The 13,048-nt window shown below is 55.0% G+C and overlaps 1 protein-coding gene and 1 long non-coding RNA gene across 15 annotated transcripts in view; one reads left to right on the top strand and one right to left on the bottom strand.

Moving 5' to 3' along the window:
* Positions 1-673: 673 nt before the first annotated feature.
* LOC102134748 (uncharacterized) lies at positions 674-10,510 on the bottom strand. 3 transcript variants are annotated; one of them, XR_010588182.1, is made up of 4 exons: positions 8,045-8,220; positions 7,291-7,351; positions 6,865-6,983; positions 674-1,787 (listed from the first exon to the last, which is right to left on the bottom strand). It is a non-coding gene; the product is annotated as an uncharacterized lncRNA (long non-coding RNA). The 3 variants fall into 3 exon arrangements; XR_012416661.1 differs by lacking the exons at positions 6,865-6,983; positions 8,045-8,220 and adding an exon at positions 10,405-10,510; XR_006690560.2 differs by lacking the exon at positions 6,865-6,983.
* Positions 8,279-13,048, top strand: part of KCNC4 (potassium voltage-gated channel subfamily C member 4) — an 87,574-nt gene continuing 82,804 nt past the window's right edge. For all 12 annotated transcript variants that reach the window (XR_010588181.2, XM_073999468.1, XM_073999431.1 and 9 more), the window contains exon 1: positions 8,279-10,304. Coding sequence is in view for 11 of the 12 variants with exons in the window: in XM_073999468.1 (XP_073855569.1) it covers positions 9,636-10,304 (669 nt within the window). In the remaining variant the exon portion in view is untranslated. The remainder of the gene's footprint in view (positions 10,305-13,048) is intronic.

Genomic DNA, 13,048 nt, shown 5'->3' with positions numbered 1-13,048 from the left:
TTACAGGCTTGAGCCACCGCGCCCGGCCTTTTAAGGACCTTTAACCACCTTAAGGTAGTTTAAGTTTTCTCTGTAGGGAAAACTCCTGTCCCGCCTGACTGCCAGGAAAAGCCATACTTGTCAGCCTGGCAAGGGCAGGGTGTGTGGAGGCCCACCCCAGGGAAGGACAAGGGTGGGAAGGTGCCAGTGTTCAGAGGTCTGAAAGCGAGGACTAGGAGGCAGGGGACTCCTGGGTGCTGCGGGGTGGACTCCCCTGGAATAGGCATAAAGTTCTGCCCCTCTCTTCGATAGCTATCCCTTTTGCAAACTTCAGTAGAAGGTAAAGATGAACTAGGGGATCTGACATCACCCCGTTCTAACATTCCAGCCCCAAGTATTCACTTATTAAACACCCACTGAATACTCAGCACTGTGAAGAACGGAATGTGCTGGGGCCTGGGGAAGCTCTTCTTCCTGCCTCACCCTCTAGGAGCACCGACGTTGAAAGAGGCAAGAAGTCAGACTCCTGGAGGAGGCCTCACCCCCACCCCACCCAGCTCCAGGCTGGAATGATGCTGCTTGCACTCACACACATACACACACACAGCCAAGGACCCTGACGAAACCTGTCATTTTCTTCTCTTGCCATAGAAAGTGTTCTTCCAGGAATAGCCACCAGATGGCAGGAAAAACGTTTCTTTCTTTCTTTTTTTAAAAAAATTATTATTATTATACTTTAAGTTCTAGGGTACATGTGCATAATGTGCAGGTTTGTTACATATGTATACTTGTGCCATGTTGGTGTGCTGCACCCATCAACTCGTCAGCACCCATCAACTCGTCATTTACATCAGGTATAACTCCCAATGCCATCCCTCCCCCCTCCCTGCTCCCCATGATAGGCCCCGGTGTGTAATGTCCCCCTTCCCGAGTCCAAGTGATCTCATTGTTCAGTTCCCACCTATGAGTGAGAACATGCGGTGTTTGGTTTTCTGTTCTTGCAATAGTTTGCTGAGAATGATGGTTTCCAGCTGCATCCACGTCCCTACGAAGGACACAAACTCATCCTTTTTTATGGCTGCATAGTATTCCATGGTGTATATGTGCCACATTTTTTTTAATCCAGTCTGTCACTGATGGACATTTGGGTTGATTCCAAGTCTTTGCTATTGTGAATAGTGCCGCAATAAACATACGTGTGCATGTGTCTTTATAGCAGCATGATTTATAATCCTTTGGGTATATACCCAGTAATGGGATGGCTGGGTCATATGGTACTTCTAGTTCTAGATCCTTGAGGAATCGCCATACTGTTAGGAAAACCTTTCTCGCCAGATCGTAGCCTGCTTGCCTTCCTTTCCTCTCCATCATTTATTCCTTTGTGGGTCAATTTATTTGTTGAACAAACATTTATTACGTACTCACCCTGGACAGGCTCCATGCCAGCTATAGATGAATAAAGATAAAATCAGCCCCTGCTGTCCTGAGTTTGGCAGAGGGAGGGGCCCTGCCCTATGACTCCACATCTCCCCATGTATCTTTCAAACCGGGAAATGGCCTGGTGCTAGAAAAGTCATTTCTTGTAAAGTATCAGTCTTTTGGTTGAAGATAATGTTTTTGGTTGAGATGTGAGCCCTTCTGCCAGGAGGGGCACACAGACCCGCCAAGATGCAGCATAACAAGGGATTTGGTTCGAAGGAGCTCTAGAGTCATACTTCTCAAGTTCAAGTTCAAATGCCACCCAGCTTCCTGCTTCCTGGGAGGCCTTGAGCAAGTCACGTAATCCCTCTGAGCTTAAATGTCCTAGTCTGTAAAACAGAGATAATAGATTCAGTGAGATAACACATGTTGGTCCAGTTATCTATTGCTGTATTCCAAGTTACCCCAAATCTGAGTGGCTTAAAACAACCATTCTATCACGCAGTTTTGTGAGTAAGGAATTCAGGCAGGACTTGTCTGAGCAACTCTTTTGGTGGCAACCGAGGTCACTCAGTGATATTCAACTAGCAGCGAACTAGTCTGGAGGGTCCAAGGCAGCTGCCTTCACATTCACTCAAATGCCTGGCACTCCAGTGAATGGCTGGAAGACTGGGTTCAGCTGGGCCTGCCGGCCGGAGTGAACAGCTACCACTGCCTCTCCAGCATGGCTACTCGGCCAGACTTCTGACTGAGGGGCTCAGGGTGCCCAGAGAGACCATCTCAAGAGACAGGAGGTGGAAGCTGCCAGGTTTTTAAGGCCTGGGCCTGGAAAATGGCGCAGTACCTCCACCATCTTCTGTGGGTCACAATATCTGCCCAAATAAAGGGGAGGGCACACAGAAGCCCCCACTTGTTGATGGGGGAGTGGGGAAAATCTGGCTGCCCATGTTATGGGCCGATTCTAGAGTGTTAGGGATCTTTGTCATCAGTCACCAGCACCTGGGCGGAACTTCCTCCTGAGGGGCTATCAGCTTAGAGACACAGAACTGGACACACAACAGGTCATTTCTGGTGGGGAGGTGAGTGGCTAAGTTTGGGCCCTGGGTGGAGGGAGCAGTCAGGGAGGAGGATGAGAAGGGCATGCGGGAGGACACGTGAGGCCGCCGCTTCTGCCTCAGGTTTGCCCCAGGGCAGGTGGCATGAGTGGTTTGAATCATGGGTCTGTCACCAACCATACCACCTTGGGGAAGCCACTTAAACCCTGGAACCTCCATTTTCTGATCTGTAAAAGGAGGATGACAATAAAATATCTTCCTTAGAGATGGTATGAGGGAAAAATGAACTTCATCAGTAACATCTACTGGAATACAGTATCGACTTCTTTCTATATGGGGATACAATAGGTGCTCATTAAATATTTCCTCCTTCTTGCCATCCTGGGCAAGGCCATGGGGCCTGCTTCATTCTGGGGCCCCATCACCCATGCAATGAGCCATCTCCTAAAGCTATTCACAAAGGACAGTTTCAGCCTAAAATCCAGAGAAGCCAAGGAAGGAGGGGAGGAAAGGAACTCTCTCCAGGAAAGGGAGTATCAGAGTGTGGGGGTCTCACTGATCCTGTACATTATCGTGTTCACCCCAGCAGTCACCACCAGACAGCTCCAGTCATAGGGACTTGGGCCAAGGCTAAAGTATTCCACAGACCACAAGGCTATGGTGGGGTTTTGTTTTTGTTTTCTTTGTTGTTGTTGTTTTAACAAAGAAAAGGCCCCAAATTCTTTTTAATACTTCTCCCATCAAAAGTGGAGTCTATCCTCCTCCTCTTGAATCTGGGTGAGCAAATGCCTCCTCTGACCAACATGGTATAGCAGAAATGATGCTATATGACTTCCAAGGCTAGATTCGGAAAGGCCGTTCCACTTCCACCTGGTGTTCTAGGGATACTGGTTCTAGAGGCAGCCAGCTGCCATGTAAGACGGCCAACCGCCCTGAGACTGCCATGGTAGGGAAGCGATATGTTTGCAGATGCTTAAGTTGACAGCTTCAGCTGAGCTTCGAGCCAACAGCCAGTGTCAACTGCCAGCCACATGAACACATCATACTGAACGTTTAGCCCAGCTGAGCTTCAGATGTTTGCAGCCCGCTGTCATCTGATTGTAGCTGCACGAGACCCTAATCAAGAACTGTTCAATTGAGCCCTTCCTAATTTCCTGACCCATAAAATAATGAGCAAAATAAAATGACTGTTGGGTTTATACCACCACATACTGGGGGTAATTTGTTTCATAACAATAGTAACCAGAACATGAACCTTACGGATTATCTGGCCAAACCTCCTTGTATAACAATGGGGAAAACTGAGGCCCAAAGAGGAAAAGACCAGATTTCCCACAACCAAGCAAGGGGAAGACTGGGGGCCAATGCCTGGGTTTCTTGACTCCCAATCTAGTGCATTCTCTGCCACACAGCAAGGAACCGACAGGGAGGACTCCTCCCCCGCCACCCCCCGCCTCATTAATTCCATGCATCAAGCAAGCATGAATCAGGTATTCTGAGTGCCTGGGATTGTGCTGAGCACTGGGAATATACAAAGGACTAGGCAAGAGTCTCTGGCTCGCAGAGGCAGTCACAACCTGACTTGGGTGTCTCCCCTCCTGGCACACTCACTGGTGCCAGGCACGCTGCTGCATTCTTTACTTACATCATCTTAGGTAGGAAGAAACCTGTGAGATTGGGAGACTATGCCTGTCGTTCAACCACAAACCCTTACAAAGATGGATCCACGCCAGGCACAGTGCTGGCTGCGGAGCATAAAGACTCAGTGGGGATCTGCTCTCTGTCCCTGGGTCTGAGCTGCCTGGGTTCTGGGTCCCTCCATTCTGCCCAGGGCTGACCCAAGCAGGGAAGAATCCCTGGACTTCAGGGGCACCCAAAAGGAACCTGAGTTTGGCCTGCCTCGCCAGACAGCTGCTTCCCCTTTCCCCAGGACATTGCTGGAGGGAACCGGCCCATCAGGACTAATTAACTACTCTAATGGAATGAACCAGTTTTTCCTGGAACTTAGCCCAGGTGGGAGGAATCTGTACTTTTATAGATGGAGAAATGCTAAGTGTCAAGGGGTCTTGCCTGCCGGACCCTGGGCTAGCGTGTGTGTGGTGGGCGGCCGGCGGGGACAGGGGGGTACTCTCTGGATGCAGGCTGAGTTCCCAGCCTAGGAGCCTTAAACAAGGAGGCCTCTAGGGTCCACTCAGCTGGTGGCCCCCACGTCGTTCTCTGTCCTTGGCCCAACCCCAGCCCTAGCTCAGTCTCTCAGAGTTCGCTGCTGCTGCTTAGGCCTGACATCCCTAAGTGGGGGGAATGTGTCCATGAGCTAACACTCAGGTCCCCTCCAACCCTATGACTCCATGTCCATAGTGTATGAGGCCCCGAGCCCTGCCCAGGCCTGAGCTTCTGGTCTCTTCGCTTTAAGAGCAGGGCCCTCAAAGGTTGCCTTTGAGCCCCAGATACAACTTCACTGGGATTATATTATCCCAGCAACCCAACCCTGCTTTCAGTCCTGAGGCAGAGCCCTTCTACTGATCTTCACAAGACCTGAATCACTGGGGCTAGATTCTCCCCAGAGCCTCCTCCGACCTACAACCCCTCCCCCCGCCGGAAGGCTCTCACTTTTGATTTGGAGCCTGCAAGTCTCTGCAGACTGCTTGGGGTGGGGGGAGGCAGGATGACATGAGCTGAGACGCAGACAGGAGGCTGCCAGCCTGCTCTTGCCTTCCCTTCTCTTGTTCCCCCCTGAACGGTGAGGCCCTATCACCCTCCAATGACTCTGATAAAGCAATTCAATTTTCCAGGCTGGGAGAGAGCAAGGTGTGCTGGGAAAGGATGCTGGCTCCTTGGCCTGGACCTGAAGGAGGAGGGTCAGTCCCTGGCAGGAGCTAGAATACCAAAAAGGGAAAGTGTGAGCACCACTGGATAGGACCTTGCCTTGGCCTACAGACCCTCACCACAAATGGGTTTCAAAGAAGGAAGATGGAGAGGAGATTGGATGGCTCCAGTAATTCTAAAGAGGCTGAGCCCATACAAAGCTCCCAGTGTGGAAAGGGGAAGGGTAAATGGCTTTGATTTCAGGCTCTCAGCTTCCTATGGACAGGGTCAGCCTCAGCATTCAGAGGGTGAGGACCTTATTATGGTGGGGGGGGGGCGGTGGGCCTGGAAAGGGTGCAGGTGCTTGACAGCCTCCATCGGTGCCCCTTTAGAATCTCCCATGGCCCTCTCTTCCTATTCTTTCGCCACACCCTCACCCCTGATGAGGGAAATCCGCTGTGGCTGACACTGTCTGTGAACTGGCTCTCAGACAGGTGCTCTTCCCTGACAGCCTGAAGAAACCAGGACACTCAGGAGAGGACAGAAGAGAAAAGGTGAAACTGAGGGAAAGAAGCTTGGGGAACTAGGAATTTCCAATAGTGGTTGCTTTGTGGTCTTGCTTAAGCCTGTCAGGCATCAAGGTTCTTGGAGGAATGAAGAAGGGAGGGGGTAGGCAGAGTCCCAATGGCAGAGTTAGGCTAGAAGAGGTACCTGAGGTCCTGGAATCAACAGGAAGCCCAGAATCAGCTGCCACCCCATCTGCCCACATCACAGCCCCCAGAGATCAGGGCAAGGTCTGGAGCCAGGACATCCTAGCACCACCAGGGGGCAGCACCCTCACATCCATAGGTTGTATCACAGTAGCCTGGGCAGGGGGCTCTCCTATCTTTCTCCAGCTGGGCTCTGCGTTTTGAGGGAACAGGAAGACCTCACACAAAGAACCGATGGGAACAAGTCCCATAGTGCTAACTGCAGCATAGCGACTCGCAAAGAGAGGCACAGGTAACAGGTGAGCCCAGAGCTCTAGAATGAATCTCCAGTAAGGGTGAGGCATTCTCTAGAGGCCTTGGGACTGAGCCTGAGCTCCCCTCTCCGGAGCTGGTCAGTGCACAGAGCCAGGAGACCTGGTCCCACGCACCTTTACCCAGCTGCCTCTCTCAGGCTGGGCCCTCTGTTTTTGTCAGCTCTTCCTAGGTTCCCATGCCCATGTCCCAGCTTTCTGATCTCCCTCCCTCCCCTCCTGGCCTCCTTTTTCCCTGGAAACTTTCTCCCTCTACCCATCTCCCCAGGTGCTCATCACCATCCACGAGCACTGCAGAGTGGAAGCACCAGTTGGGCAGATTTACTAGGGCGAGTGGCTGTTTTATTCACTGATGTATTTCCAGTGCCCGGAACTGCTTCTGGCATATCGTAGGTATTCTATAAGTATTCACTGAGTGAATAAGTCAATCGGGGTGGGATACTATGGATTTTTTCCCCTTACCCACTACACTCCCTTTCTTCCAATGACGGAGCTCAGTCATCCTGATTGACAGAAAGCAGGGGAGAGACCCCAAGGGACTTTGCCAGGACACAGACCAGATAGGACTTGAAAGGTATTCATTACATTAATATTCTGTGGTTCTTTCTTCCTCACTCCAGCTTCTGGCGTGTCCCGGGTCTTCTCTTCCCAGTTACTCTTGGGATATTTCTTTTCACTGCAGCAAATTCAAAGCCAGCTAAACTCTGAAATACAAACATCAGTTTCGAGGAGCAGGGACTGGGCACAAAGGGGGTGCCAGAAAATGTGTGTTTCTGATTAACACACCACCCCTGTGTATCAGTACAGATCATCAAAGATCATTGCCATTTTGGTTTTCTGGCCTCATTAATAACGAGACTTGCTTGTAAAACTCCCTTGCATTGGCACTGGGCTTTTAACCTTTCCTGAGACACACACAGGCCCTTGTCTTGTTATTCCCAGTTGAGCTAGGTACTGCCTGATCTGGAAATGGGAAGGTGCACAGCTGTCCAGGGTAGGTGTGTCATTTACCTTTCATTTCTGCCTCAAGATCTCCTTACATCATCCAGACAGGCATGGAAGCTGCCTGAAGCTGTAAAAAAATAAAAAAAAAAAACCATTGGGGATTAATATGAAGATGTAAAATAGGTTCTGGACTTAACAAAAACAAATGAATCTGGAAATTGCTCTTGGGATAGGGCCAGTAAAGTCCTGTTGGTGCCTATGTTTTGGGTATGGCAGCTTCTCAATCACTTAGCAAACAGGTTCTCAGAGGCAGGAACTGTGGGAGCTATCAAGATGGAAAAAGCACAATGCCGCCTGCAGGAGCTCAGGGTTAGGGAGGGGAGAGGAGGCATATACACAGGCAAAGTCAAATTTTAATGGGTGGAATAAGAGTAGAAGCAGGAGGGGGTCATGAGGCAGGACACAGGCACTTCCTATGTGGACCCCAGAGCAATGACGAGCAAAGGCTTTAACTAATGACTTTTCAGGGCTACCCACCCACCCACCCCACATCCATAACACGTTTCGCGATGAACAGAGCCAGAGCTACGGTTTCCTTCCAACTAGCACAAGAGGCGTTTCTCTGCCCAAGGCCACCCGTCCCCCATTCCATCGCGGGGGCTTTGGTGGCTGGGACAGAGGCGAAGAGCATCAAGACCATGGGCGTCTTGGGCTCCGCTGGGCCTCCGAGGCGCAGGATGCGGGGCGGGGTGCTCAGAAGGCCCCAACACGGTGCCTGGGAAAGGAGAGGACAGCCTGATCCTCGCGACAGCGTCTCTACCTCTTTCTTCCTTGGCCTTCCATCAGCCGCAGTGAAACGGCAACAGTTCGACCAGCTTGGCGGGGAGGGGGCGACGGAGCCGGGCGGAGGTTAGAGGTCAGGGGTCGAGAGCGCTTCGGTGTCTGCGGGTTGCAGTGGGAGGAGCTGCGGGCCCGGGGGAGGCGGGGAGCAAGGCCGAGGGGGGCGGGAGGGGCTGCCGGCGGAGGCGCGCAGGGGCGGCGCGCTGGGCTGGGCACTGGCGGCGAGGAGGTGACGCGCTTGGTTTGGGCTCGGCTCCGGGGAGGAAGACTGCGCTCGGTCGCCGGGGCCTGCAGCTAGCCGGATCGGCCCCGCGCCGCGCCCCGCCCACCCCGCCCGCGAAGGGCGCGCCTGGGCGAGGCGGGGCCCCGGAGAAAAGGCGCCACTGGAGCGTGGCGGCCGCTGCCAGCGCCGGAGGGAGACCAAGAGCCCCTAGGGCCCCAGCCCACCAGCGCCGAGACGCCCCCTCCCCTATGCCACCTCGCGCCCGCCCCCTGCCGCGCACGAGCCAAGGCCGGCGCCCCGCCCGGAGATGGGCAGACGCGTAGATGGCGTGGCTCCCAGCGCCGCCAGATCGCAGGAACCCGGCGCCGGGGCGTTGCGCTGAGGCTCCCTCTCCGCGCGGCGCGGGAAGCCTGCAGGTGTCCTTGGCAGCTCGGCCGCCGCCCCGGGTACTCCTTCGTCAGTGCCCAGAGCCCCGCTCCCCAGAGCGGCCCCGCCCCCCAGGCGCCGCGCAGCGCAGGACGCCCCGTCTGAGGCCCCCCCGCCCCAGCTCGGCCCCCGCAGCGCCGCGCCGGGTCCGGCTCAGCTCCCAGCCGCGGACGCAGGACCCGAGGCTCGCTCCTGCGGGCGCGCTTGTTTTCCAGCTGCCGCCTCGCCCTGCGCAGCCCCCGCCCGCCTGGCCGCCGCGCTCTGCTCTGCCCCGCCTGCCTTCCTCGCCCGGCGCTGGATTTATGAATGGGGGGAAGAGGCTACATGCCGCCGCCGCCGCCTCGTGTTGACCGCAAGCAGCCCGGGCCCACGGAGCTCCGGCTGCCGTGAGAGTGTCAGCACGGCCCCGGCAGCCACTCGGAGGACTTGTTGCTGCTGCGCTGCCGCCGCTGCGGGGAAGCCGGCTGCTCCGGGGCTTGGTGCGGTCTGGGAGCCGGAGGGTGGCCCGTGTGAGTGTGAGCGCAAGCGCCCCGGACCTTCGCGGTGCGCCTGAACTGTGCGCTTCCTTGTCTTTGGTCGGGGTGACGGCGGGGGCGTGTCCCCGGCCCAGAGCGTCTGTCTGTCCCGTCCTAGCGGGGGACCGCGTGTGTGCTTGCTTCTACTTCCCCGCGTCCTCCCTCTCTCCGCCTCCCTCCGGAGCTTCCTGCCCTAACCCCAACCACCTGTGCACCAGAGAAATCCAACTCCTCCCGCTCCGCGTCCTAGGGGGGATAGGCAGGGGCAGGGCCACGCCGCAGAGGGGGCCGCCGCCGCCTCCTGCCTCTTCTTCGTCTCCTCCCCCTCCCCCGTCTGACGCTGCCTCCTCGGGAAGGGTGTTTGGAGGGCAGCGGCCGCCCCAAGCCGGAGCCCCGCAGCGCTTCTTATGATCAGCTCGGTGTGTGTCTCCTCCTACCGCGGGCGCAAGTCGGGGAACAAGCCTCCGTCCAAAACATGTCTGAAGGAGGAGATGGCCAAGGGCGAGGCGTCGGAGAAGATCATCATCAACGTGGGCGGCACGCGACATGAGACCTACCGCAGCACCCTGCGCACCCTACCGGGAACCCGCCTCGCCTGGCTGGCCGACCCCGACGGTGGGGGCCGGCCCGAGACCGATGGCGGCGGTGCGGGCGGCAGCGGCGGCGGGGGCTGCGAGTTCTTCTTCGACAGGCACCCGGGCGTCTTCGCCTACGTGCTCAACTACTACCGCACCGGCAAGCTGCACTGCCCCGCCGACGTGTGCGGGCCGCTCTTCGAAGAGGAGCTCACCTTCTGGGGCATCGACGAGACCGACGTGGAACCCTGCTGCTGGATGACCTACCGGCAGCACCGCGACGCCGAGGAGGCGCTCGACATCTTCGAGAGTCCGGACGGAGGCGGCAGCGGCGCGGGGCCCAGCGACGAGGCCGGCGACGATGAACGGGAGCTGGCCCTGCAGCGATTGGGCCCCCACGAGGGAGGCGCGGGCCACGGCGCCGGGTCTGGGGGCTGCCGCGGCTGGCAGCCCCGCATGTGGGCGCTCTTCGAGGATCCCTACTCCTCCCGGGCGGCTAGGGTGAGTGGCAGGAGCCCATGTCTCCCCATCTTGGGTCTGCAAGGGGCCGTGGTGGGTGGCGTGTAGGGGCTGGGAGGAGCAGGGACCGAGCCTGACTTACCTTACCACCGCAGATTGTTCCCGCCTTCCTCTCAACCCCCCTCCGAGGCCTGCAGGGGAATTACACACTCCCACCCTCTCCCCTGCACGCTCCATCAGGAGATTGCACACACTTGACTTACTACTTGGACCCAGTCCCAGCTGCCTGCTTTGCCGCATCCCCTCCAGTGAGTGGGGTGCCCAGCTCAGCTCCTCCACCACCTTCTTTGGTCTGCACAGGCCGCCTTATCTTCAGCTGCCCTCCACTCCGCACAGGACTACGGTCCTGGAGAGCTGAAATTTGGCCTTTTGCTGGGGGCAGGCAAGGTTGAGAGGAAGGAAACTAGGGTGGGTTTTGTTAGATGCTTCCATGCGATGCCACCTCATTTACATCCTCCCAGCAGCTCAGTGTGCCCACAACTATGCACTTGGAGAGAGGAGGATATAGGCTTCAGCATCTTCAGCTCAGAAGAGGCAAAGCTGAGACCACAATCCGGCCTCCTTTCCAGGTTTAGGAGAGGCCTTCTTTCTCCCAGGGAGAATGCCATGCCCCCCAGGCTTCCTGCACACCTGGGATGTCCTGGCCTCAGCTGGGGTGAGAAGAAAATTAAACAGAAAGGGCCTAATGTTCTAGGCCCTGGAGGCTCCCACGGCCAGTGGCCAGCCACAGGCTTGCTGGTGATTATACCAGATTTTTGTTGCCGCTTTTCTTTCTGCTGCAGCACAAACTCTTTCCAGAAAGCCCTAGTTCAGATTACTGCTTGAAATGGGTGTATGAAGGAAGGGGGAAGCACAGGTTGATTTAGGCAAGACCTACCACCTCCTCCCCAAGTAAATCCAGTTTCCCTAACCCCTTTAGGTGGAAGGGGAAAATGGGGGAGATGCTTGCCCCATTATGCTTGGACAGCTAAAAAAAAAAAAAAAAATTCCCTGAAGGATGGCTTTAGATTCTTTAAAGAAAGAAAACTCTGGGGGCTGGTGTTGGATCTCATGATCAGCAGCCTAAAGCCTGGTTGGGGGTCTGTCTGGGAGACAGGAAAGAGCAATGTAACTTGTTGGGTCTGGGGACTGCTGCTTGCTGTGGAACGTGGTTGGTTCTTCTGGCATCCCAAATTGTCATGTTAATGAGTCTCAGAGTGCCCTCCCTTTCGCAGCACTCCTGTGCTGGACTCCGTCCTAGACATAGAAGAAGGCAGGGTAAAGAATTGGGGAACAGGCCTGCAGGGAAAAGCCAGGCTGGCATAAATGCCAGGCCAGGGCAGATACATCTTCTGCCTGGAGGAGAAGGGAGGAGCAGAGGTCTCAGGGGCCGTGGCATACTGGGCTGGGGCTGCAGGCAGCCATGAGAAGGCAGGGATCTTTCGCAGGACTGAGAACAAAGCTAGAGGCAACTGCCTGGGGTTCTTTCCTTGTAGCCCTGAGACCGGCTCAGAAGGTGAGGGCACAGTGATGTCCCTGGTCTGGGTCTGCTGTGAGTTCTGCGGCCTTCTTGTGTAGATCACTAACCTTGCTAGTGTTAGCACTTGGCTGTCTGCATTAGGGGAGAGAGACAGGCACACATCATTCAGACTCTTTCAAAGTTGGGGGTGGGGGAGGAGAGAGAGAGATAGAGATGGGGAAAGGGGACAAACCAGGGAAGCAGGCCTGGGATGAGGTGGTTAGGGGAGCTAGGCCCTATTTCTGAGCATTCTGGGATTTCTGGGGGCTTTTCACCTACTCTTGTTCCTCTCTGGAATTCTAAGTGGCACCCCACATATCACTGAGTTTATTTTCTTCCTAACACTGCTGAATGGCCAAGCCGGGGGGCCTCTTTGAGTAAGCTCAGAGCCTGGCCTGCCCCTTGAAGTCTTCCAGGAACCCAAGGTGTGCTTCACCCCTTTGACATGGAATCACATCAGCCCAGGCATTCCAGTTGCGGTCTTGAAGTTTATGATGGGGTAAGGTTAATTCTTTCATTTAAACATTGAGAAAACCAGGATTCAGAGACAAGTTTCTTGCCAAAGACATTTAACTAATAGCAGAGCCAGGAAACCACCCCTAGTTTCCAGCCTTCTGGTTGTTCATCCTGATGTGAATATCTGGATGGAGTTCTGGCCAGCGCATGTGCCAAAAGAGGACTTGCCTCCTGCTGAGGAGCCCAGGCACAGGCAGCCCTCACCTGCTCCCGGGACACACAAGTGAGAATACATAATTTTTAAAAATTAATGAATAACTGCTCATTATTGAGCACCCCAGACAGATACATTGCTGTGTATACTTTACATTAATCTCTAATCCTCCCAATAAACTTAAAACCCAGTGATTATCCCTGTTTAATGGATTGAGGCTGTGAGAAGGTAAACAGTTGCCTGAGATCACATAGCCAGATAGTGGCCAGGCTTTGAATCAAAGCCAGAGTCCCTGACTCCCAAGCCCTTGCTCTTGTGATTACAACACCTTCTTTCCACTGAACTAGGCTGTTTTTGAGGCAGAGAGCTTGTTTCTTACTCTGGCCTGAGAGGTGTCCTTCTGAGGTTCTGTAACTCCTGTGGATGGCATCAGAAAACCCAGGGGCAGATGGAGACGTCAGAAGGAAGACTTACTGTATTACCCCTCCAGGCCTGAGGGTACTGTGCCATGCGGGGAGTTCTGGGGCTGCACTTTCCCCCCTCCATTTGCCCCTGGCT

The sequence above is a fragment of the Macaca fascicularis genome, chromosome 1 (genome assembly GCF_037993035.2).
Source record: "Macaca fascicularis isolate 582-1 chromosome 1, T2T-MFA8v1.1".
In the NCBI taxonomy this organism is placed as follows: Eukaryota; Metazoa; Chordata; class Mammalia; order Primates; family Cercopithecidae; genus Macaca; species Macaca fascicularis.
This window is presented reverse-complemented; position numbering and strand designations above follow the sequence as displayed.